Source organism: Vigna unguiculata, chromosome 5 (genome assembly GCF_037176805.1).
Source record: "Vigna unguiculata cultivar grain cowpea cultivar isolate G323 ecotype 2 chromosome 5, ASM3717680v1, whole genome shotgun sequence".
NCBI lineage: Eukaryota > Viridiplantae > Streptophyta > Magnoliopsida > Fabales > Fabaceae > Vigna > Vigna unguiculata.
Genome location: NC_140796.1, coordinates 48,039,135 through 48,066,033, shown reverse-complemented (window position 1 = coordinate 48,066,033; position 26,899 = coordinate 48,039,135). Strand labels below are relative to the sequence as shown.

General features: G+C 33.1%; 2 protein-coding genes and 3 non-coding genes across 5 annotated transcripts; 4 read left to right on the top strand and 1 right to left on the bottom strand.

Moving 5' to 3' along the window:
* Window positions 1-133: 133 nt before the first annotated feature.
* On the bottom strand, window positions 134-11,830 carry LOC114184894 (zinc ion binding protein). The gene is made up of 24 exons (XM_028072281.2): window positions 11,690-11,830; window positions 10,353-10,515; window positions 9,805-10,017; window positions 9,551-9,690; window positions 9,305-9,400; window positions 8,812-8,879; window positions 8,539-8,640; window positions 8,196-8,340; window positions 7,949-8,092; window positions 7,742-7,861; window positions 7,583-7,639; window positions 7,082-7,141; window positions 6,625-6,732; window positions 5,739-5,881; window positions 4,430-4,508; window positions 4,224-4,286; window positions 3,931-4,061; window positions 3,653-3,758; window positions 2,982-3,170; window positions 2,066-2,293; window positions 1,665-1,820; window positions 1,397-1,558; window positions 804-923; window positions 134-613 (listed from the first exon to the last, which is right to left on the bottom strand). The coding sequence occupies exons 2-24, from the start codon at window positions 10,513-10,515 to the stop codon at window positions 428-430; spliced, it is 2,979 nt and encodes a 992-aa protein (XP_027928082.1). The 5' UTR covers window positions 11,690-11,830; the 3' UTR covers window positions 134-427.
* Window positions 11,831-12,636: 806 nt separating this feature from the next.
* LOC114183768 (Tetratricopeptide repeat (TPR)-like superfamily protein) lies at window positions 12,637-15,255 on the top strand. Its single transcript, XM_028070896.2, has 2 exons — window positions 12,637-12,795; window positions 13,947-15,255. The coding sequence occupies exons 1-2, from the start codon at window positions 12,656-12,658 to the stop codon at window positions 14,911-14,913; spliced, it is 1,107 nt and encodes a 368-aa protein (XP_027926697.1). The 5' UTR covers window positions 12,637-12,655; the 3' UTR covers window positions 14,914-15,255.
* An 8,095-nt stretch (window positions 15,256-23,350) lies between these two features.
* On the top strand, window positions 23,351-23,486 carry LOC114186385 (small nucleolar RNA snoR134). Its single transcript, XR_003605044.1, has one exon. It is a non-coding gene; the product is annotated as a small nucleolar RNA snoR134 (small nucleolar RNA).
* Window positions 23,487-23,738: 252 nt separating this feature from the next.
* On the top strand, window positions 23,739-23,824 carry LOC114186382 (small nucleolar RNA U36a). The gene has a single exon (XR_003605042.1). It is a non-coding gene; the product is annotated as a small nucleolar RNA U36a (small nucleolar RNA).
* Window positions 23,825-23,892: 68 nt separating this feature from the next.
* LOC114186369 (small nucleolar RNA Z223) lies at window positions 23,893-23,985 on the top strand. Its single transcript, XR_003605029.1, has one exon. It is a non-coding gene; the product is annotated as a small nucleolar RNA Z223 (small nucleolar RNA).
* The last annotated feature ends 2,914 nt before the right edge of the window (window positions 23,986-26,899 follow it).

The following is a 26,899-nucleotide window of genomic DNA, read 5'->3' as shown; positions in this document are numbered from 1 at the left end:
GTTCTTTTATTAAAATTGGAGCTTTCGTGAGAGTATAATATTTTTAAGTCTTACTTTGGTTGAATAATAGTACCAAAAGTATATAAAGAATAAGTTTAGCTTGAATTGTGTAACCATGGGGAAAAAAAAACTATTAAAGAAATTGAATGAACTTTCGAGAATGCCTTCTGGTCACAAAAGTGGATGCAACCGTGAGTTACAATCAAGTACAGGGTTTACACTTTACAGAGAGGAGTGGGGTAAACTTCTTTTGGCAATGAGAAAATAAGTGATTCAACAGCATAACAAAAAGGCAACGGAATGTAAACTAAAAAAGAACAAGGGTTCAAACATTCACAACCAGACACTGCAAGAAACTGGGACAATCAATCATACTCTAGTGAATAGTAATGTTATTCACGGCAGAGCAAGCATATTACATTACAACTCATGTCGATATAGGTAACGACATATTTCTCTGGTTTTGGTTTCCAGCGCTTGGTTTTATCTCCCATGATCGTAGCAGATGTTGCTCTTCCTCGGGATGGATAAAAGGCAAAGAAATCTCACGGATCATCAGATCACCACAAAATGGGCATTCACTAGCTATAGCATCATCCAGTTGTGACCGGAGCTGCACATAATTTGACACCAGAACATTCAGCGTAACTCCATCAAAGTACAAGCATTTAATGGTAGAACAAGAAAATAAATTTGAAACTTAAATTTCACTGCAAGAAAAATGCAATGTTGAGCAATAAATTTCTGCCGTTAACTACAAATACATGCTACGCGGTGTGCATGAAAGAAAGCTCTGGACAAACCTTGTCTACAGTGCTCAGGCTAGGAATGGACTCCTCTGGAGAAAGGGTGCCATTGGATTCTCTTTTTGTTTCACTGCCCATCAAAGTTAGTTGTTTCTGCAGATCCAGTATATACTCAGCCTGCAACATTTTCCCAAATTATTCAATCTGAATGATGGTACTGGCAAGAATTAGTATATACTGGTTTGTGGTGGGGGCAACATTTTGACGCCATGAAAAACAAGGTTATGACAATTATAACAAAACTTGAGAATAAAATTTCTTTAGGATATAAAACTAACGATATTGTCAATTTATGACCACTGTATTAACCCATGTTGAAGGGTCCAAATCAAACAGCATTTGCAGTGTATTTGCGTCATTTTAATTAACTTTGTGAAAAATAACAGAGTTTTGGATATCCCCTCTCAAAACTATCCATTCTTTTTAATGTTACAACTAAAGATAAGATCACTGTGTCCTTTCAACTTTGTTACATCGCTTTTCACACTCACATCAGTGTTGGACTAATCTGAAAAAACAAACTTTCAGGTACCATAATGTGAAGTAGTCGCAATGAGATGACAGTAACGAGATAAAGGCATTGTATTTACCTGGGAATCAACTGTGCAACGAGTCACATGGGCAATCAGGCACTGTGCGTGGAAGGCATGTCCACACGGAAAGATATAAAAGGGAGCCATTTGTCCTACTAATGTAAAACCTCTACCCATGCCGACGTCCCTCCCTACCGCTAGAATTTTCCGTCGACAGACCTATCGGGAGTCGGAATAAAATGATTTCAGCTTAGGGCATCGGTTCAGCAAACTAAATCAGAAAAACAAAAGCAGAGTGATCTTAATGTATCAGTAAGCGCAATACCCCGCATTCCTCGTCTCGATCAATAATAGTGCATCTTTGAGCAAGTGCACTGATATCATTTCTGATGTTGTCAGCACCGCGGGTTGCATCATTCATCTCATCTTTAAGCTGTTCAATTTGCTTATTGTAATCCTCCAATGATGAGCATATAGCCTCCTGCACAAATTTAGTTAAGCTTACCAACCGGAGTTCAAGAAAACCAATAGCAATTATCTAAGACATATAGTTCACATATCACATTCTTTAGTTAATTTTGACAGAAGAAGCTATTGTAATATGCAAATGTCAACAGAGAACAAAAGTAAAATAAAACTTAGCTAGTAAGTGTCACTACGAGATAAATTGATCAGATTTGAAAATTGTCAATCAAGATGACAAAATCAGAACAAAAATAACTGTACCTTGAAGTCATCAATCAGTGCAAAATCTGGAAAGAATGGTAATATGTCTTCAATCTTTAGCAGGCCATCAGTTTCTTTAAGAAATGCAATTGCCTTCCTAATGTTTTCTCTCTTAGTTCCTTTTTCTTGTTCAACAACATGCTTAGCAATCATAAGCCAGAGTTTCTTTCTCAAATCTTCATCATCTTCAACCTTGTCAGCTTCGGCCATAGCAAGCTCTGAATCAACCTGGTATAGGAAAGTCAGTGAGCACAAAATTATGACAATTAAAAATGAAAAAGTAAAGCATCTTCAAAATATTTAAAGGCTTATTTTTTATTTCTTTGTTGGGATGTAAAAATATTGAAAATTTAAGAAACTTCTAACTGGATATGTTGAACTACTTTTCAAAACCTGGCTGAGAGAACTATATATTCTGCAAGACCACTAACATATCCCAGCCATAAAGGTAGAAAAATCCCCCAATGGAAGGTACTTTTGGTCCTCATAAGTGAATTATTCCCAACATCAAGATTTCTAGTGCATAAAGAATAAAACATCTGCTAGAATTGGTTGCCCTTGCAGAATCCCTAAAAGATATAAGTACGAGTGAAATATCACCAATGAGGAACATTTGTAAAGCAGTCCAGCAGATATTTCTAATTAAGCAACACCATTTTTGTATTAAAGCAGTGGTGGAAGTTGGAACTTAACAATCATTATATGACAAATTCTAACAACAAACTCTTCAACACACTTTTCTAAACACATTCTCTACTACTGACATAAATTTATTAATAACACATTTTTTTGTGGGTTCCACTTCCCACTTAATGATTCTTGTCATGATTTTATAATGTTTAATAAATTATAACCAATAATCAAGAGTATATTAGAAGGAATTTGACAAAACTCCTTGTCGTCATATTAATATCACCTGTAGGGCAAGAGCAACCGCTTCTTCATGCATAGACATCATACTGTATATATGAACACATGCACGCATTCGTTTTTCCTTTAGGCAAAGACGCAAGGCATACTTAGGATCATAGAAGAACTCGGGACCATTTTCCGGTCCTTTCCCAAATTTGCATTGTAGGAAACGTAGAAGTGAACTATCATCTTCCTGAGTAGACAAAAAGAAAAAGAAACAAATACATAAATAGGCACAATTGTCAACACTAGACAGATCCGAGAAGTTGTAAATTTCTTTAAATCTTATCAAGATAAACCACTATTTCCATGTATCAGCTGCAAGAGATGAGACAAGTTTAAGACTCGGTCAAACCTCAATTGATTAATCAAAGTTATATTTTATAAAGAAAAAGGCACATATTAGAATTTCCATTAATATTTCCATGGAGGATCTTGTTCAACTTATATTTACAATTGCAATCCCAATCATAAAATATGCACAGATTACCAACTCCTTATGAAAATTGCACAGGCATGGATAATTATAGCATCCATTTGTTCATTTGCAAGAACACATGTTCATTCATCCATATATAGATATAGATAATATCAAAATACAATAGGAATATGAAACACCCTTCATAATCACATCAGAAGTACAAGGATCATGGATGTAGAAGCAAGACACCCAACCTGTTTTGCATACAAAGAAAGTAGCAGGTTATGAACTCCAGGGTCTTCATTATGTAATCGATGAACGCAATATTCAAGATATTTAATGACTTCATGTGTCTCATTCCTGCATGCAAAAATAGTTTACATAAATGAACTTAAAATTCCAAAACAGTATCAATAAAGTGAAGAAATCTGTCAGAAGAAAGACACAGAACACAAAGAATAAATAAATTGATGAACACAAGTGTGACTGAAACATTTAACTGAATAAAAATGCAAACACAAATATGTAGTACTTTGCATGTGGTTCGCTTGAATAGCGCATCATTGCAGGAATCAGTTTCCTTGGGTTCAGATTCTTTGTAGCCATCCATGACTCCACAGTTTCATATGCATCAAGGGCAATAAGGTCCGGAGCAAACTTATACTGCATAGGACAGTCAGTATTGTCCATAATTTGTTACATTTCTCAAAATAAATTGAGAGGCTACTGTTCCACTTAAAAGTAATGGCTGAAATAGCTAGAGACGAATGGGACACAATAGAGAAATAGATTTTCACACCCCAAATCCTAAAAGGTGAATCATACCTGCAGATCTATAGGCACAGCAGGTTTCTGAAGCACTTCTAATGCTTTCTTTGATTCACCTTGCTGGAAAAAGAAACAAAAACAGAAAGTAAGAGAAAAGGAAATATAATCAATGAGATTGTATACTTCTATAAAGCAATAGAGATCTGGATTCTGGGAATGGAAAACTTTAGTAAAGATGATGAAATAAATTGCAATCAGGGCACCTGAATGTAATGGTGAACTACAATCTCATAGTGCCCTTCTAAGCTCGCAAAATATACCAATTCTTCAACTCTTCCATAACTGTAGAAATTGAAAAAGCAAAATTATATTAGATTAACGGTCATATAATATATAACTAACTTCAGACAAAGTTATAAATGACAAGGAAATAAACCACTAAATAAATTGGAACTTCTAATCGGATTGATATGATAAACAATAAAAGATTATGTTATTGCGACAGGGAGTTGGGTATCATGGGGTGTTTAAGCTCCACATCACTAATAATAGGATTCTCAGTGGTGTACCTAAGTGATTTGCTATTCCCCCTGAAAAGCTAAATATTAAGGGAGAGTTCCTCAAGTGTTTAGATTAATTGGTTACAACGTTTTCATGCGAGTGAAATGTTGTAGAGTGCAGTCCCGCTAGGACATCAACTCTTAGGAGCGGAACTACAATGGGAACTTGGACATTATGGAGTGCCTAAGTATCATATTGAGTAGTATTGGGGTATTATGCGATGAATTTACAATTGTGAAAGTTGCCATATCAGATCCAAGGCCGAACGCAGAAGGATGGAGTCATTCGTCATCATCAATGAATCAAAATAGCTAATAATGCATATATTAATACCCTTTATTTTCAAACTAAGGTATGCAAAGGCATCAGATGTAACTAGCAATCCAAATTAAGCTGGTAACCCAAGTTATATCAAGCATCTACAACATACCCAAAATAGCATTAAAAATAAAATAAAAGATACAAAGTGGTGGGGGGACTCTACCAGAACTCACTCAAGGAACGACCCTATAAAGAGGTAGATTAAACATATCCCTACAGAATTCATATCTAATAAAATCCGAAGTAGTATCCCACCATATACTACACTGTTTTTTAATCCCAAAATGTCTGCATATGTTACTGCTCAATCTTGTTATACATTATAAAAAGACCTTGTTATGTTGAATCACTCGTAGAGACAAAGGGTGTCCACATTTTACAAATTTAATAGTTTCTCTTGAATAATTTATTATCATAACTAAATTTTATAAAACTCTAAAAACTATAAAACTAATTAAATCCAAACAAACATGGAACTGGATACTCCCACTCTGCCCTTAAAGAATATCCTCTTTCTTTCCTACGTATTTTTGTTGAATTAAACCCTAAATGAAATACCCCGTGGTTGAAAGAATTTTAAAAATATAAACTCCCAGAACAGTATAAATAAAATTGAAGGAAACAGGTAAGTAGCAAGAATTAATGTCCAGTCAAAAACATGTGGCAGGCATATCAAGTATCAAATAATACCTTTCTAAAAGTTTCATTGTAGTTGCTTCATCCAATACATCCTTGCTGTCACTGAGAAAAGCACGAAACTCTTTAATAATTGATTGGTACTCTAAATTGCTATTCTTTGATTCAGAGTCATCTTCCAAGAGCAGTCGGTTTATCTAAAAGATCAAAAGACATGAAAACCAAATTAATTTGCATGCCAAAAATATCTATGAACTCACAAGATAAATATTAAAGAATACAACTGAAGGAGTAACTTAATTGCCTAAGGCCATACTAGAGTATCAGAAATTGCTTCAAAGATCTAGCCATTTTCTCAACAAAAAAAAAAAAAAAAAAAAAAAAAAAAAACTTTACCATAAATCTCTAAGCGTTAATGTTTTACTACCATGTCTTCATATTAACATTGTGAACACAGCATATTTGTATTTTCAGGTCAAGCTAATTATTTCACAAAGGTTGGCGTCTGTGGCTTTCCTTACACACAAGTTTATATAACTTAAATTTCTTAAAGCAGTGAAGAATATTTTTCTGATCACACTTACTGATGGGACCATGGTTTTTGTGTTTGTTTCAGCATTTAGCTTAAGCTCCAGGGTAACTTTCCCTGGCTAGGAGTAATTTAAGCTCTTTACTACCGTAATTTAGCTTGAACATTAAATTTGCATCCATAACAATAAGAATTGTTTCTTTTTCCTATCACTCATTCTTCATGTGCCCCATGTACAAATAAGTGAAACAATAAGGAGTTTGTGGAAAACAGATGGAATTTCAAGACACATTATACAGAATTAAGCACCATTCTAGTTTTAATTTGGATATCATATAAGGTTTTGTTATGCCATTGTTAACAGAAAATGAGATAAAGGAATTATCCTTCCAAATGTCAAGAATGTAGAACCTTGTCCAAATACAATTCAGTTGCCCAAGTGGATATCATTGTTATTTGGCATTTGTCGCTCTTTTCCAAATTATCAAGCTTCCGCAATAAGAAAGTTCTCAAAGCATCCTACATAAAAGAAAGAAACCTAAGAATGAGTCAATTTCAAATCCAAAAATTTAAAAATTAAATTCAGGATAAACCAAATCAAACCAGTTTGCATATGCCCACATAGGAAAGCAATCACTGTAGAGATTAAATGCACATAAGAAAATACAAAGATGCAACATTTATTTATCATTTATTAAACTTAATACACTCATGTATTAAAGCAGGCTGAATGAAATACTAGTATAATCAAAAAGATTTCTTATAGATAGACAAAATTACAATGTAATTTTTTCTAAAAATGCACACATTGATGAAGAATGCAGCCACAGTATAATTCATATTTAATGGCCAGCAGCATGAATAGTACCTGTTCACCAGCACTAATGAACTTCAAAGTGACCTCTTCAAATGATAAAATATAATTGATCTGCAAATAACATTCCTGTCAGATTTTTTTTTTCTTTCGGATTATCAACACAAAGTCCCAAGTGTTAATACTAGAAAGCATTACTTAAGTACAAAAAAGAATCACAATTATAACCAAATTATCAGAACAGAGCACTTTATGTAAAGATGATGCTGCCAAAATCTTCTACACCTTCAAAACTTTAAATTTATTAACTGAGCTCATTAAACATTCAGAGGCCTGTCTTTAGGGAACGATATTAATACGCAATGATTTGGAAACTTTTGGTCCCAATTTGGGAGCCTTGAAAATATATAGCTATAAGAGTCCAGTCCACCATGAAATATAGCAAAGGGCAGCACAATTATTTTTAAGTAATCAAGTATCATGAAAGCAAAGGAAGCTCTTGCAATAATGTAACAAACTAAATCTAGCAAAATAATGAACTCAGAGGGGATTTACTTTGGCATAGAAAGATGCAGCTCTAAAATAATCTCTAGATGAAAACGCAGCTTCAGCCTGCACCATAAATTATTACAATCAAACTCCAAACTATCTTGTGGCAAAAAGATTATCATGAATTCAGACAAACTATTTCTTGGGCAGCAGAGTGAACAGTACCTGCACTAAATATACTTGGTCTCTTTGAAAAGGGTCACGGCAATTTGCTAAAGCAGCAGCATATTCATTCATGTCAAGATATACTTTCCACATATCTCGGCCCTCATCATTGATAGACACCTACTAAATTATCAAATGCAGCAGCAATTATAACCAGGCCAGTTAGATCCAAAATTCAGAAGGTTACAGAATTCAGAGAACACAAACCTGAAAGATGGAGTTTTGGTCATATGCATAAAACAGACCAGCTGTGGCATCACTACACAATCCTATAATACCCTTTGATGCTGAATCGGAAGTTTGATCAAACTGAAGTTCCTCAATTATGTGCTCACTAATTCTGTTTACAACCTACAAATGTTCAAAAAATTCAGCAAGCATGTATAAAACTCTTTAAATTGGGATTGTGACGTATGGGTGAAAACAAAACTATTATACAAAAGTGCATACACACCTTAACCTTATTACCCAGAAGCAACAAGAAATGGAATTCAGACAATGCCATTGAACTTGGTTTGACTACTTCAGCTCCTTCAGACAATTTGGAGTAGTCCAAAAGAGCTTTGTTCTCAATAAAATTTTCATTTGCACCCGAAGAACTGTCAAAAAGTGAGAGAAGGGTGAATAAGTTCCTAAAAAAACAAGATGTAAGGATTCGCAATAGCAACCATTCATGAAGCACCAATAGCATGTTCAGAAATGAGGTTTGTAGGATCGTGACCCACATAGTGAACATGTTCCAAATCAATATTGATTAAAGATTAAACAGACAACAAAGTCAAGTCATTCTATACTACCTCTGTTGTCCTCCAAAATTTAAGCCACCATGGTAAATACCAGCTCCAGAAAGCCATGCAAAATGTACAGCTCTCCGTTGCTTAATGAAAAAATGCAACTCACTGGAAGATAATCAATAGAATGAAGTCTTAGAAAAGATAGATCATATACAAACAACACATATGAAGGACTGTAAAAATAAAGTCATTTTCTGCATTTAGACTGTTGAATGCTTCCATGATATAACAATAGTATTATGTTTTTAGAGAAAGAGGGAGAGAGAAACCACTTGCCTGTTTGGTATGTCACCAGGAAGTTCCATAAAATGCACAGTACGATCTAAATAACCTGAAAAAACAGTCTACATTTGTATAACAATCAGTAAAATTGAACTTTGAAAGATAATGAAGGGTATAATAAAAAAAGATAGCCCAAGATTAAAAATCATTGTCGTCATAAATTACTTTCTATTATTTACATATAGAAATAACACAATCAATCTCACTACTTTTTTAAAACAATTCATAAAGAGAACAATTTCCCTCTTTGGTTTATGAAGAAACCATTACACATGCTTCCTAATGTTTGTTGTGGTTGTATTGAATATAAATGCTTAAAAGCTTGGACACTTCACCCACATATATAGGTAAAGTATACAAAAAAACATCAATATCAGATATGTGCTAAACATGGATGCATGAAGCAAATTGAAGTATCAATACTTCATAGGATAGATTACTCAAGGGAAATAAACAAAAAAATGGAAGTTTATATTATTTGACTTACTTCCAGTGACCCAAAGCCAGTGAAAGAGTAAAGACGAGTAGGAGTAACTGCCATCACATAATACCTAGTCCCATTAATTATGCTAGCTGTTTCCATCTGATCAAAAAGGACAAGAACCAGAACATAAATTGAATGCCTTAACCACATTTAAAAAAAAAAAAAGACTCTAAAATTCATAAAAAGGAGATGAAACCATAGATTATCTTGGAAAAAGAAGCTATAACAGTAAACAGGAAAAAGACATGCCTGCAAGCCCATAAAATCTTCAGAAAGTTCTCTTAACTCATAGAGAAACTTGATATACTTCTCTTTCTTATCCTTCTCATCCACATACAGCTCATGAAGTTGACCATTTTCAGTACCAAGAATAACTTCCTTTGTGGAAACTGCATTTAAAAAGTTTAATCAAAACCTTAAGCACAAATGAATATCCAAACCTCCTTTTAGTAAATAAATCTACAAGTAATGGGCACAAGTCAAATAAGTGATAAAATAACTACCTTCAGTTATCTGTTGCTTGTTCCATGCAACAGCATTTACAACAAGACCTTTCAGCTTGGTCAAAATTCGTGGCTTGTTCCATTTGGCATGAGTATAGAAAGTTTCAGCTCCTCCAGCACCAACAACAGTGGCAATACAGTGACTCCCTCCAGGATCAACAAAAACCCTGTGGATTGATTGGTCCCCAGGACGACCCACAGTGAGATCAATCTCTACACTCCAAACAGACAGCAAGATATAAGAAACTCATCAATCCTACTGAAGAAGCAGGATATTAAAGAAAAAGAAACAACTTCAAATTCCAGTATAAAGTACACACTACTATCAAGAACCCTAAAACAAATCATTCAAAGAGTGGTCCCTATTTTATATCTACGTTGATTCGCAAATTAAAATTAAACCCTCAAATTTGACAGTCAAAATGTGAAGGTTACCGAATTCGAAATACGTATTTCAATGGGATGTCAAATACCAATTCATTTCCACTATCTAAAAATTAATAAGAATGGGTATCCAGGGAACAGAAAACTCAAAATTGAAACTTCACCAGATGAATTGCCAAGCCCAAAATCATGCCTGATGACCCATCCTCTGCTGGTTCCAATCACAATGACATCATTTCCAGCAGCCATGCAAGTGATAACTCCACGACCTTTTGCAGCATATCGCTCAAGAAGGTCCACTGTGAATACTTGCCTCCCTTGATCCATCTATCATTTTTTATGTGAAGAAAATAATATCACTAGATAGAAAATAAGATAAATAAAACAGTCCTAAAAAAAGGAGCACACTTGATTCTTGAAAGTTGAAAGCTTTCTTCACAAGGGCTCAGTGGTTTAAGACACTGTTCACAGAGGTTCCTTCCATCAGCCCCGTACACTCAATAGGATTGAATACGGGGAGCACTCTAACAAATGAGTTGCACAAGCAACCATTGTTTTTACACTCAGAAAATTGTTGTTGTTTCCATGTTACTACATTAATGATTAATGGTCTACTGATTTTTCTGATTTGATTCCGTTTTGCACAGAATTGCCAAAATTTCACGTAAAGTTTTAATTTTATAAAAATGAAAATGAAGAAAAAGATTTTATACAGAAAATGTATTTGTCGCAACATGCTTTGTTATAGAACTTGGTCAGGTGATCAACTAAGTCGGGATAATGGCTCAATGGTCAGTCAAAAAATTATAACATCCTGTAGGTTCAACTCAGCTAGAAAAGTAAGGACAAAAATTATTATTAAAAAAACTTGGCAAATTGGGAATGGATAACCTACGGTACTACATCAAAGGAAATCATCCAAAGTCCTACCCCACAAGGTGAGATCAACTACATGGATCAGTCAAAAACCAAAGTTTTGGAATTCCAACCATCTGAATTAACTTCAATTAGTGCACTAGAACCGAAATCTGTAAATGAACATGACACAAGGTCAGATTCAGGTTTACTCAAGTTTCATTAGTCAAATAAGATACTAGGTTGGCCTGAGTTTGAAATGTATTTATCAAAAAACTAAACTCATGATTTGTATCCCTTTTGCAAAAAAAAAAAAAAAAACCAAGAAAAAAATGCGAAATTGATTGACTTTAACGGTTTGAAAGGTGATATTCCATCACTTCAGTTCGCAAACAGTCTTGTTCTCTACGGTAAAGCTGTGGAAAACGTGAGAGTGAAGTACCTTTCAGCACTCTTGTTTGAATCTGCTGATACTAGAAATCGGACAAAAATTTGTTTTGATGGGCACACTGAATTGTTAGATAGATTTGTGGAATGTATCAGTGAGACATCATAGGGTTACCGTTGGACAAACAAAATCTCCATTCTTAATACATCAATTGTTAATGCAAATCAGAAACAAAAAGAAAAAAAGAAAAAGGTTTACCGTTGAACAAACCAGAACGTCGGGCTTTTTCGCCGAACAAACGATGATGAATTCCCGTTGGCCCTGAACGTGCTCTTCTTCTCCACACCCAAATTATGCAGAAATGGCACCTTTCAAGTTTTTATACAGGGGCCCTTTTGCAAAAACATAACTTTTGAGGTCTCTATTGTGAATCCCATCACATATTGGCATGATGAACGCATTTTTTTCAGTGAAAGTACGAGAATTTAAATTTAATTCCTAAGATCTATAATTTATCAAAAATTGAATTGACATTACATTATTATTAGGACAAAATTATCTTTTTTAACTGAATATTATAAAATTTTGAATACAAATATATTTTCAAGTTTAATCTTTATGACTTCATTTATTTATTGAGGGTCTTATTTTGTTTCAAATGTAAATGTATTTGCAAAATAATGGAAAGAAAAGTGCCATATAATTTTTTGTTTCATCTTAGATTAAGTTAATATTTGAATGATTTTGAAAATTTACAGTTTACAATAATTTGAGTGTTTTCAATTTATTTATAATAATTGTAGGGCAAAAATGACGTTGTTTATTTTAAGTGCTGGTTTTATTACTTTTAATTTGATTTGAAATTTTATTTCAGTAAGTAACAAAAGTTTACAGTATTGTATCATATATTTATTGAAATAAAACTTACAATAGAACGTATTTTAATACTATATATAAGTTTTATCTGTGATCTATTAACAAATCTTTCTCTAAAAATTTTAATAATTTTTTTTTTACTTAAACTAATATATTTCTCATCAATGAATTATGTGGGTGTAAGGTAACTAAAACTTGCTAACGAAGGGGACCTATCCAGCTTTTATACAGGGGCTTCTTTGCAAAAATAACTTTTGAGGTCTTAATTGTGAAACTGATCACAAGGACTAGACAGCAGTATTTGTAATTGTAGCATGCTTGTGCACCCTAAAAAGTAAAGAAAAGAACATGAACAACACAAACGTGGTAATCTCAATTCAGCTGCGAAGGATGTTACGAGAAGCAACAACGAGAGGCTTTTCATTGATTAAACTTCCTCTGTTCCGCTTTCGCTTCAATCTCTCCCTTCCTCTTTCAACAATCATTCGGTACTCTTCCAAAGCCAATTTTTTTTCACTCAAATTTTTATTTTTTATTTTTTTTAATTTCTCTTGCTGTTTTGAATGAAAGTGTAGTTCTCTTCTTTGTGGAAAGTAAAGTTACTGTGGTGGGTGGCTCTCAGAACCTCCACTTATAAGTTATGGTTATCAATATACTACTGCCTTTGTAATACCATAATAATTTTGGGTTTTACTGTAAGTTGATTGGTTATTATTATTGTTGTTGTTTAAGTTCAAACTTTTTATCATGGAGTGGTGAGAGCTGAAAAGCATTGAAAATGTTGTATCATGTGTTAAGGAGTGCAAGATTGTCTCCTCTAAAGGTGAGATTGTCACTGAAGTGCACAAGTAATGGTGTGTCACTTCGAATTTTAGCGGGCCATATGCACATGTTGCTTTAGATGAAATCTAGGGTTGATGCCCTTTACTTGTGCACTTTTAGAGACAAAACATTTCAGAGGAGTTTATTCCTCATGAAGTTTATGAAAGGATGAGATGTGTTCACTCGTATTTACTCGAGGCAACATCTTGCCCCTTCATGGTGGAAGTGGTTTGGAGTTGGATCAAACTTTAACCCTTAAACAGATGAACTTTAGTTGAACTAGTCGTGTGTCATTATCGTCAATAAGCTATAACTTATTCCTTGCGGGAATTACGTGACCCACTAAGATTAGTGCATCATCAAGGTTCTCATTACTTGAGTTTTTTTATTAGTTTTGTAAAGAATTGCACGTTTTTGATTGAGCCAGACCTATGAAGTGCTAGTGTGCGTAGCTCATTCTTAGTTACCTGTTCTTTGAGATGATAGATATGTACATGCCTGCCATATGTGAATGAATTTTAATATGTAGCATATTTCTTGTTCATGCCTAGTTCTACTCCAAAGCAACTTATTTTAGTTTAGCTTTAGCACCCAAATAGTTGTCCATATTCAACTTACCTTTTTATGATCCTACTGCATATTTTGTTTGTTGGGCATTTCGCAGCAAAATAAAGTGAATATTGATTGAATAAGCAGTTTTCTATTACATGAACCTAATGATGATTCTCGTTAATTGTGTCATTCCCATAACAACCAAACTATTCTGTTATCTGAATGTTTTTAAACCAGTAATAGCTAATTCACTGGCACTTTGCAGTTTTCCAGATTATTCAACAGAGGCATCTCCTGGCATAAAGATAGTGACAAAGGAACTTCTGAAAGAATTTCTTGCCGAAGTTGAAAATACACCAGCATCCAGTGCGAATGTCTATTGCACATACACCGATAAAGTACTACAAATTTTTAACGATAAGAACGTTGTTGTTTCCCTTGATGCCTATAATCTCCTATTAGAGGAGGCAAGCCATGACATTGACCTTACTTGTCAAGTTTTCAAGAAATTGTTGTTGTCCTGTAAATCCCCAAGTGCAACCTCATGCCTTAAGTTTGCCAAGGCTTTCACAAAAGAAAATGATTGTGTGGAGCTACTCAAATTTCTTGAGGAAATATCAGATATAATGTCTTCTAGCACATCATCATCCTTCATCAACAAGATCATTTTTGCCTTTGCCAAATGCGGACAGAAAGATAAATCCTTGGTGATATTTGATCATTTTAGAACACAGAGGTATGGTCTGGATTTGTTCACATATAATATTGTTTTAGATATCTTGGGTCACATGGGCCGTGTGGATGAAATGCTTGATGTGTTTTCATCCATAAAGGATACTGGTTTCATCCCGGATACTGTTTCTTACAATACTCTAATGAATGGCTTGCGGAAGGTTGGAAGATTTGATATGTGTTTTGTGTATTATAAGGAAATGACCGAGAATGGGATTGAACCAGATCTGCTTACATATACTGCACTAATTGATATTTTTGGCCGGTCAGGAAATGTTGAGGAGTCTTTGAAATACTTCAGGGAGATGAAACAGAAGGGGATTCTTCCTTCAGTATATATCTATAGATCACTAATCCAGAATTTAAATAAAACAGGAAAGGTTGAGTTGGCAACAGAACTTTTAGAGGAGTTGAATTCATCATCAACTTGTCTAGCTGGTCCTGAAGATTTCAAGCAGAAAACTAGACAAAGAAACACTTTTAAAGTTAAATTTTTTTAGTTTCACTTGTCTGAGGTATGCAAGTTCGGGAATGTCATTCTCTGCAATGTCTTAGGATGAAACGTGATACCGATCTTCACGTGTGTATGACATGTTAATGTTAGAGACATGCAAGGGAAGAATATAATATTGGTTAGTTCAATTTCTTCATTACTTATTCCTGGCTATATAGGAATAATTAACTAATTTGTTGAGGCATTTTTTGAATTTTATCATCAAATAGATACTGTTCAATCATGTAATTTTTGACATTATGAGCGTCTTGTGGGGGACAATGCATATATTGTGGCTCACTGGATTCATATCAAATGATTACTGAATCAACTACTTTGTAAAACTTCACTTGGTTTGTTATAAAGGCTCATTTGGTTATCATTCCGTGATAGGAACTTGAACACTACTGATATAATTGGTTGTGTAACTGACATTTGGAAAGTGGTTTTCGATCATGAGTGATTACCAAGTCATTTTCTTTTATGTTAACTTTTTTTATGAAAATTGTAATCAGTTTTTATTCTAAATTTTCAAACTTCACCTACTCGCCCTGCTTCAATCAAACACTTTTTTGATGAAACTGATACTTGCTTTATTTAAGCATTAACAAAAAATTCTCCTTGATCATGTCAAAATTCTAAAGAAAATGAAAAATGATAGTTGTCTACTCTGAGTGAAGTAATCGACTGTTCTGAGTGAAGTCGTCTATCCTCTTGCTAGAGTTGGTGTTGTTACCTAGAGTTGTCTGTTGGTGTTGCTACCTAAACATCTAGAGTCGTCTGCTGAAGTCGTTTGCCTAGACTCATCTGATGGACTCATCTACCCTTTCTTCCTTGGGGTCGTATGCTCTTGTTGTTTGGTCGTTGTTTTGTTGTTATGTTGTTTTGTCTGTTTCGTTTTCCTTCATTTCTTGTTCAAAGTCTTGTGTATATGACTCGTTAGTATACACATTAGAGACAATTCATCTTTCTCTTTCTTCTTCAATAAACTTCTTTGTCTCTTATCCTTCATCCGCATTTATTCTGGAAATTCTTTTCATGTTTAACATTTTTATATGACAAATGGCCATCTTAAAATCTTCTATGACTATTTCTTCCCTATCATTTCCTTCAGAATCTTTCCCCAGAGCAGAGAAATCAAACAGTTGTCGGCTCTTCCTATAAAGTTCCACTTCCGGATTTGTTAAAGATAATGTTAACAAATTCTTGAATTCTCCAACAGTTGAGTGCCAGAATTGTCCTTGTCTGCAGCTTCAAATTTGCCAATAAATAGTCCTATAAACTCATGTGGATGAGCTAAATGTGAGACAGCTTAATTTTAGTAAGAAAAGAACCTATATGAGAAGCACTACTAAAAATTCTTGCTATGCAATCGCTTGATATTGAGTTTTGTATATGATAAATAATGCATGCCCTGATCACAATGATATGTTTAGTATGCTTGTAAATGTTTAGAATATGTTTTAAATTCACATCAATGATGATGTTAGATTGACTATAGTGTGAAGACTTTTCGACTGACAATACATGCATATCATACTCCTTTTTATATACAAAATATAAAATTTTATTTAACTTGATTATTTTATAATTTTATACTAGTTTATTACTTAGAATTTATATGATGAAAATTATGTACGTATATCATTTCGTCAATCAAACTCGAAACATGATGGCCAAATAATTTAGACAAGAGATACCATAATTTTACGTTGATTTATCGAAGAATGATCACTGATGGTTAGAGCTGTCAAAATGAGTAATTCGGTCCAACTCGATTCGACCCACCACATTCGGTCCAACTCGACTCGACCCACCATGAGTTGATCACTTAGTGAGTCAACCCACAACCTGGCTCACTTATTAACGAGCAAAAAAATTTGAACCCGGTCCGGTCCATCACGGGTTGGTAGGTTAAACGGGTTGGCTCACGGGTTCACTTAATTAAAAAAATACAATTTTTTTTACTTTTTCGGTCAAAACTAAATTGTAATTCTAGTTAATATCTAAATAAATTTTAATACAATCCAAATACAAACTAAATTCACAAAAATACAAATTATCTATGTGTTGGCTAAAAAAATAATTTAACATGACCCAAATGCAAAGTCTAACTTAATAACAAATATTGTGTGACCATTTATTTGTGGGTTGGTGAGCCAACTCAACCCGGGTGAGTCGGATTTTAGGTGAACCGGGTCAAAAATCAACCCTATTGAAATTTGTAAAAAAATTTCAACCCAACCCAACCTAATCCGAACTCGTGGTGAGCCGGATTGGCTCACGGGTTTCAACCCATTTTGACAGCTCTACTGATGGTGTACACAGATTATCATCCCTTCACTCGCAATCATTCATCAGTTACTGGGACACTCCTTTTTCCCTGCACATAAAGCAATCCTAGCTTATAATATGTAGTAGTTTATAGTTATCCCAAGGCAAGGGAGAAGAAGCTTGATCAAGAGAAAACCATTGGATAAACATTTGAACTGACATAGGGTATACACATTGTTCAGATACTATTTTATCAGTATCTTTTTATATTTTCTATTGTTTTCTGTTTCTGTTTGCTTATCTGATGTTATATATCAGTGTTTTCTCTTTTCTGTTTTAGATTCCTATATATAGGAACTCTCTTGTACGCATTTTTAGATTCCACTTCTTATCTTGTTGTTCTTCCTTTCTTCATCATGGAATCCTCAACCACAAAAACATAAGCAACCATGAATTATCTTTTAAATCCTTCTAGCCCCTATATTTGCATCCTTTGGGAATGGTTCTTGTTTCTCCTCAACTCAATGGAACCAACTATCATTCTTGGAATAGAAGCATGAGACGTACTCTCCTGAACAAGCTAAAACTCATTGCTAGCAGTATCAGAATTCCTGAACATAATGACCCACGTACGTGCAATCTCAACACAAGAAATTCCTTTGTGCAAGATACAAAATTGGCCTAAACGACTTATTGTGGCACTAGTCATGGGAGGCACCTAATTAACCAAACCAAGCAAATAGGACTCCATGTGTCATGGAGTATCAAGATCTAAAACAAATATGAAAAGTAATCCTTTTACGGTTGAACAAGTGCAAAAGCTCATGAATTTTCTGCAAAACTCATCCAATCACAACGTTAACCAGATACACAGTCATAATGGTGAGTCTTCTAGACAAGAATCACAAATAGGTAAAATTTAATGGATTTTAGATGGTGGTGCAAGTGATCATGTCACTCACATTAAAACACATTTTGTTATTTTCCTTAAGATTAAACATGTTCATGTTAAATTACCAAATGATTCTTATGTTGTAGCTAATTATCCAGGTACTATTCAATCTTTTAAAAACTTAATTAATCTATATATACCTGACTTTAGTTTTTAATTTGATTTTGATCCGACAATTATGTTGTAGCTAATTATCTAGGTACTATTCAATTTATTGGAAACTTAAAAGTTAATCCATATATATATATATATATATATATATATATATATATATATATATATATATATTAGGGGTGCTAAAATGGGTTGGACCCAACGGGCCAGCCCGTGTTAAAAGGAACGGGTTGGGTTGAAGATTTCAACCTATCAGCCCGTTCTGGGTCATCTCGTCCAGCCCGTCAACTTAACGGGCCAAAATAAGGGTCAGCTCGTCCTGGCTCGTTGGCCCGTTTTAAAAAAATAAAATAAAATAAAAGTAATTAAAAATATTATTTTTTTATATTATATATTTTAAATGTATATATATATATATATAATAGTATTGTAATTTAAATCATTAACACCTACAAATTAAGTTTGTATTATTAGTTATAATTAAATAATTTAATATGTAAAATTTAATAATTATTTTAACTTATCTAATTAAAAATATTAACTAATCAATAAAAAGTTAAAAAATATTTTATTTGATTAAATATGACTTTAATAATAATTTATCTGTACATATAAATAAATTTAAAAAATAAAACAAATTAAAAATTTTGTAAACAAATTAAAAAAAGGAAAAAAAAAGGAAAAAAAAAACTGGACGGGCCAGTCCACCCTGCCTGTTAGCTCGTCCTATACGAGATGGGTTGTGATTATTGACCCATTTCTGTTTGATGGACCAGCCTGACCCGGCCCATTTTTGACGGGCCACATACGGGCGGGACTGACCCGTTTTGCCACCACTAATATATATACCTGAGTTTACATTGTCAACTGATTTTTTCATACAAGTTTTGTCAAATTTAAGATAATGTTACATTTGTAACGTCCCAATAAAATAGATAAATCCAATTTAATGAAACGCCACATACATAATTATCTAGAGAGTATGAAATTGGGATATAAAGTACACAGTTCCCCAAACATATTCATAACAAAAAAAAAAAGGACGCCACCTTGCCTAACACGAGTACGATAGTTCAAAAGTAGCACAAGTTCTTATCCAGAACAATAGAAATCTAACTAATAAGATTCTCTTAGCTGCGGCCCCATAGTGAGCCCAACACCCGTCCATAGACATCAAGCTACAGCATTCCTATTATCATTACCACTGTCAGGGGTTCTCACATCTGCTCACATCAATAAAATCGATGATCATCGCAAAGGAGTAGACCACACACAATCATATAAACAAGCAAAGGGTAAGCTAGTGCAGAAAGGTTCTTATATCATAACATTCAACATATGAGTTCATAGTCAAGCATAATTAGCATACATCCACATAAGAAGTACCAAACTATATAAGACACCGAGACTTGACTATCCGGATACATACGATGAGGCACCACCACCAAATTATGGAATTACGTCCTAGCAGTGAGGCATCACCACGAGGCCTTTGCGGAATTACATCCTTACATGAGGTACCACCACGAGGCCTTTGTGGAATTACGTTCTGACCTTGAGGCACCACCACGTTACCCTCGTGGAATTACGCCCTGTCGATGAGACACCACGACGTTACCCTTGTGGAATTACGCCCGGTCGATGAGGCACCACCACGTTACCCTCGTGGAATTACGCCCGGTCGATGAGGCACCACCACGTTACCCTCGTGGAATTACGCACGGTCGATGAGGCACCACCACGTTACCCTCATGGAATTACGCCCTGTCGATGAGGCACCACCATGAACTCCCCCTAGGAGGGTCCACGGGATTAAGTCCATTAGATGAGGTACCGCCATGAACTCCCCCTAGGAGGGTCCACGAAATTATGTCCATTAGATGAGACACCACCATGAATACTCCCTATGAAGGTCATGGGATTACGTCTTACCCGCACTTTACCCATGTTTCACCAACCACTCTTAGAGTTCTCATGCACATCAATCTCATGCCAATATGTATATATATTTACCAAACCAATCAAGCATATATCACACCAAGCCCATGCTAAACACATCAACTTACAATCCCAATATATCATATACAATACATATAACATCATGGCTTGAATCGTCTTAGGCGTAAATCAATCAATCATGTGAGACACACACACACACACACACATATATATATATATATACATATATATATATATATATATATATATATATATATATATATATATATATACACCCTTAGAAATGTCAAATCTCGCTCAAGCTAAAGAGTCCTCGCTCAGGCGAGAGGAACCCCTCGCTCAAGCTACTTGCTCTCGCTTGGGTGAGACTGCAACAGGGAGCACGTCGAGGTCTTGCTCAAGCTAGCCCAACTCGCTCGAGCGAGACTGCTCTCGCTCAGGCGAGTGGCCTTCGCTTAGGCGAGCCCTCGAAACAGAGAGGGGAGTGAGCTACTGTTGTTCTCGCTCAGGCGAGAGCTCCTCGCTTAAGCAAAAGTTTTCGTTTTGAGCGACCAACCCGCTCGCCTAGGCAAGTTCAGCAAAGCTCACTACTCTCTCTCGCGCAGAAACATGTCCACATCATTATAGCAGTACAAACCACGCATTTTCATACAACTAATAATACATACCAACCATCCAGTACATAGAATCAACCGAACATGCATCTAAAACATAAAAATAGTAAAGCCCTAGCTTCCCTTACCTGGAAAGGGGCTAATAACAGACTGTGACCTTAAGCCAAAGAACCCAGCAGCTCCAAGAGTAGGGTTACGAACTCGAACAGCAGCATAGAGAGAATAACAGGGTTACTACTGTGAATCCTAACAGAAACCACAAAAACAAACTTAGAAAGGAGGGAGTACGGTTCAAGGACCAACTTACGTGAGACGAGGTGGGCTTTTGAGCTAGCACGAACAAGAGGGAACCAAACCCTAGCAGAGCTTTTGTTGATAGGGAAAGGGAGAGAGTAAGGTCCTTTTTTTCGAAAGAATGGCAAAAATGAGAGGGGTTAGGCTGCCTTAGGGGCTTTGGACACCCTATGGGCCAGTCCTTAGGCCCAACAGATAGGGCTAGACCCCTTTAAATTTTTGGGCAGAAAAAGAGGGTTTTACAACATTCAAGACCATTGGACAAGTTGATTTGAATAAAGGGTTGTATTACAATATCATTCATCTTCCATTATAAAAAGGAATCGGTTACGTGTTTTGTACAAAATTAAAAGAAAACTAATATAGATGTTCAGGTGAGTTTAATTGTCTGATGTTGTTTAGAAATTTAGATTAAGTATAATTTAAATATAACTTCTTTTTTAGCCATGAAAGGTATTTTTTAAGGACAAATTCGAAATGAAGTTCCAAATTACAAAGGGAACAACATATCATATATGTGATAATTGAGTATAATAATATTATTTCAATAGACTTAAAAGAATAAAACCAAGTCATATGTGTTTTTTCTATCGTGTAAATGAGTTTCATAATCATTATCTATAAATTCAATCATATCACAAAGTTTGTCCTTTTTTAATGCCACAAAGTTACATATTCTTCGTAAATAATGAAAAATTCTCGTGAGTGTCAACAAATGTAACTCAAATGAAGTACATTGAGGATTAAGATCTGATCAAAATTTCTCATACATGTTTTTTTAAGATTGAAAATTATCATATTCTAATTGAATAATTTATATGGCCAAAAATAATACATCAAAACACTAGACATTTCAATATCTGTCATGATTTTTTTGAATTTGCTAAACATTAGCAATACAATTTCTAATAAATATAATATCATCAAGCATATTACATATTATAAACATGTTTACTTTGTTCCCTACCTTAACAAACAATGGATGCACATAAATACATTTAACAAATCCAATATTTAAAAAATAAGCCCCACATTATAAGAAAATATATCTTTATATATTCAAAAACTTATCTTTGTATATAATAATAAAAAAACAATTTTATGTTTGATTTTTTAAACAGCTATTAGTCACATCAAAATATGTAATTCCACATTATTTGCGCAACAAATAGATTATATAGTAAATGTGTTATGATATTTGAAAATATTTAAATGTTAAAGAAAACATTTAAAAATAAATAAGTTATAATAGAATATTTACTAGCACAATATAAAGAATTGCGATGCATTGAGAGATTTTAATTAATACAAATAAAATAAACACTTAATAATGTGCAAGGAATGATCTCTCCAATCGTAATCGTAAATTTATTACATTTATTTTTTAAGTCAAATAACTCATAATAAATTTGTAAAATTCATTAAGTTGGTATAGGAAATAGTAGGGGCTTTTCATTAAAATGATGTAGAAAATGTAGAATATTTCTATTAACCTAATGTAGGAAATGGTCGAATTTGAAAAACTCAGTCACTTACAACCACACAAAACCTTCTTTACCTTCCAAAATGATATTTATCTATGTTAAACTTTTTTCTCTCAAGGAAGACAAATTGAGTTTTCATAATTTAAATCCTCAATTTTATTGTTTTTATACACATTTTAGCACATAAATTACCCAAAAGGTTGATTGACATAAGTACACTAAAAATAACGTCATATCAACGTATGTCGTCACTGTTAGTTAAGGAGTAAACGAAAACGACTAATTCAAACTTATTTTAAGAAATAAATATTTTTTTTTAAATAAGAGATAATATAATTGAATCAACAAAGCACCAAACAAATAATTTTACGTAATTAAAATATTAAGAACAATATTTTATAATATTTTTTTGTAAAGTAAGAAATATGACACCAAAAAAAATACATTTATATTTTTCCTTTTAGAAAATTATTAAATTATGGCAACATTCAAATATAAGTTATTTGTATAAAAAGAAGAAAAAATACATATTTTCCCAAACAGCCAAACGAAACACACCGTATTATTCGCAAACGTTGGAGTCTGATAGAGAGAGAAAGAGAGAGAATTAGGGTTTGGGGCGCCTATAAATACAACACCATATGCAAGCCCAATTCAATTGTAGTGCAGGGTTCGGCAATGGCCGCTAGTGTTTCGAATTTTAGGTTTACGAACAGAGATTTTTAGGTAAAAAGTTTCCTTCTACTTAACTCTCCGCACGATGTCTCCCGGGCTTCTCTGATTAATGCATGACGTGAAAGCCCCAATACACGTGCCAAATCGGTGCCATTCGTGTTGCAGTTTTGTCCCAATTTCTTGGCTAATCTGTGTCTAAACAATGGCAAAATTTCGTTTATTTTAATCTTGCAATTCTCCATGCTTTCGATTTCTTGTGTTTATTTGGCGCCTCACTACACCTTTAGCTTGTTTTCAAATTGTTCCGTGAAAATAAAGCTAGTCATAGAGGCGCAAATTGAATTGGTGGTATTTCACGTGGGGGCTTTTACGTTTCAATGTTTGTGCCTCTAAAGATATCCTCCACATTAGGTTTTCAAGTTTAAGATTTTTTCAGTGTGTTTTAGTGTTTTGTGATCTTAGTTGTCGGCGATGATTACATATTATCCGCGCTTCTGAGATTGATCGATGAAGCATAATGGATTAAATGGTTGAATTTCTTGATATGAGCCGATATTTTATTGACAATTTTTTTACAAAATAGAGAATTTTGCTAATTGAGTTTTATTTATTTCCTGTGATATTGGCTATGATGATTACAATTCAGCTTTAAATGCCAGTTCTGCTTCTGATAAATCATGATTGATAGAGCTGTAATATGTTCTGAGCCGTTCTATTCATGGATCTCCGTCTCAAATTTATCTCTTTGTTGTGTTGATGAATGCATCATTAATATTGTTTTTCATGCTGCAATGTGATTTTGAAAATTAAATTTCGATTGCTATGTGAATTATTTTGTTGTGTATTATTTTCCAAAAATGTTCTGTGCATGATTTAATTTGAATTCAATTTGTATATTTCGATTCTTGTTTGGTTCTCCAGCATTGATGGTGTCTAGCTAAGTCTCTGTTTTCAAGGGAGAACCTAACATAATCTGATGTTCAGTAATACATTGTTTCGTCCAGTGTAGCTTTCATTTGAGGATACGTATTTTAATTTTTCCATTTTAATATGCTTACTTCATATTTTGCTTTTCTCTCTTTTCCACTTATGTGAACTAAAAATTACAGAAGTAATGTGAAGTAATGTGTTACCTTTGAGGTCAGACAACAAATCAATAAAGGCAATTTACAAACAAATGTATACTTCATAAAGAAAAGGAATTTTGTTATTGAAGTGCTTATGTCAAAATAACTGAAATTATTTTTCTCCATATGAACTATGTATGTAAAAATACGAAAAATATTTAACAATTACCATCCATATGATTAACGATCCTTAATACAAAATTATTGAATCCCAAAAATTAGTCGAGTCAAAATTATTAAAATAATCATTGAAAAACCATATGCACTTATTAAACAATTAATTATGTTGAAATACCGAAACATTAACAATAAGCATTGTGAACTTTTAAAAGAAATTGAGAGTAGAGAAGTATGGTGCGAAAATTATGACATACATAAGAATTATTATTATTATATATAACATTGTTAAGTAAATACTGTGAAAGAAAAAAATAAGAAGTTTGCAATGAAACCCAACACTTTAATTAACAGAATAAATCAAATTAGACGCGCATATGGGCTTAATAAATCCAATCCATTTCATGTAAAAAACTGGAGCTCTGTTATCAATTTGTAATAAAACACAAGAGACAAATTTGTTTTTATAAATGTAGTTGGGCTCAAATTTGTTTTGACTACCTCAAATAATATCAACAAACATTGATGAGCTAGCAGAATTGTCAATAAAATAATGAATAAAAAAAACCACCAAAATACATAAACTAATAGAAAATTTGTAAAATGAAATAATAGTAATTATTATCATTTGTGATAAAATAAAACATAGTTAGTAAATAAAAAAATAATAACAAATATAAAAAAATGCGTTATGTTTCTTTCATTTGTATATTATATATATATATATATATATATATATATATATATGGATGGATGATCGGTGATATTTGTGAATAATTTATCATAATTACCCACATCTCTTAAAATTACATGAAATTGCCGTCAATTTTAAAAAACAGGCATCACCAGTATTATGATCACTTTGTTAACAGAAACTAACTATTGATAATTTTCTAAAGAATTTATATAGATGGTAGGATTTAGTGTTTCACTTCAATAAATTCATATACTACTATTTTTTTTTTACTGTTAATGAAAATAGAGTTGATCGAGTGTAGGCTTAAATAATTTAACTGCAAAATTAATGAATTTGATTAAATTAATATAAGTTTTTTCTTCAGTCTACTTAACTAGACTAAAAGGTAGTTGTGTAATTTAGTCAAAATTATTTTTAAACAATTCTTTCATTCCTTTCCAAGTTTTGTGTTCTTTTTAAGTGTATTCCAAATCAGAGGTGTACATGCAATTTTGGACCATAAAAAATTAAAGTTTGTCCTTTTTATCTATTTTAATCCTCTGTTCAAACTGAAGTAATACAAAAAGCTTAGTGCCATGAAGGTATAAGGTAATTTCGTCACCTTGTTCCTAATTATGTAGTTAATAACTAATTCACATGTGGAATAAATAAACTCTCTTTTATTGTAGTGTAAAATTATTTGATTTGGTGTTGTAATTGTTTTGTCCTAAACTCATTTTAAGCAACTTTTGATAACAGACAAAGATATTTTGAACCACCGAAATACTAATATATTATTGTTGTGTATGATTAGCTAGATTGACTCACAATTGAATCGTGATGCTTAAACTATTAAATTTTTAATTAAAAAAGTTAAATATACTTTTGGTCTCTTAAGTTGCGAAATTTGGAATTAATCTCTTTTTCAAAATTTTGACCAATTTAGTCTTTATCTTTAAAAATGCGTGAATTTAGTAATTTTAACCAAATTTTATTAAATTTATTTGATATTTAAAATGTCAAATAAACATAACAAAATTTGGTAAAAAAAATAAAATTTTGAAAAAAAACTAATTCCAAAATTGACTGAAAATTGACTGACAAAAACATATTTAATCCTTAAAATAATTATGATTATATATTTTGACCTTTCTCAACAGAAATGTTTGTAAGATTCTATTAAATATTGATATGATTCTATTAAATTTTTGTTTAAGATGAGAATCGTGTATCGAATTTAGGTGAGAAATTGAAGGAATTTAGGTGACAAATTGATGAAATTTGGTGCAAGGAATCATTCATGTCATGCTAAAACACCTGCACCAAAATCCTTGATGATATTGATAAGGATGAGAAAAACACAAGTTATTTTACCTTATAAGTCATGGTAGATTTTTGTAATTATCTATGACCAAAAGCTATTGGTTCAGCAAAATAACTTGTACAAATAATTTTCCATGCCTTGTTTTATCATACCCTCAAGATAAATGTATCAAAATCTGTTCAACTTTTTCACAAATTCAAAACAATAAAAAACACTTTATATATTATTATATTGAAAGTATTTTATAAACTATTATATTTTAAAAAATAAATTATGGGACAAAGTAAGTCTCACAACACTTTATCAATAAAAAAACTATAAAAATTGTTTAAAAATTATATAACACAATTTTCTTAAAAGAAATTATCTTATGAGAATTTACC

Excerpts from the sequence above, each read along its gene's own strand:
- LOC114184894 (XM_028072281.2), bottom strand. The coding sequence starts at position 10,515 with ATGGATCAAGGGAGGCAAGTATTCACAGTGGACCTTCTTGAGCGATAT. Across the intron at positions 8,341-8,538 it reads AATTTTGGAGGACAACAGAG|TTCTTCGGGTGCAAATGAAA; the intron begins GTAGTATAGAAT and ends ACTTTTTGACAG. Across the intron at positions 6,733-7,081 it reads TCATTAGTGCTGGTGAACAG|GATGCTTTGAGAACTTTCTT; the intron begins GTACTATTCATG and ends TCTTTTATGTAG.
- LOC114183768 (XM_028070896.2), top strand. The coding sequence starts at position 12,656 with ATGAACAACACAAACGTGGTAATCTCAATTCAGCTGCGAAGGATGTTA. Across the intron at positions 12,796-13,946 it reads CCTCTTTCAACAATCATTCG|TTTTCCAGATTATTCAACAG; the intron begins GTACTCTTCCAA and ends GGCACTTTGCAG.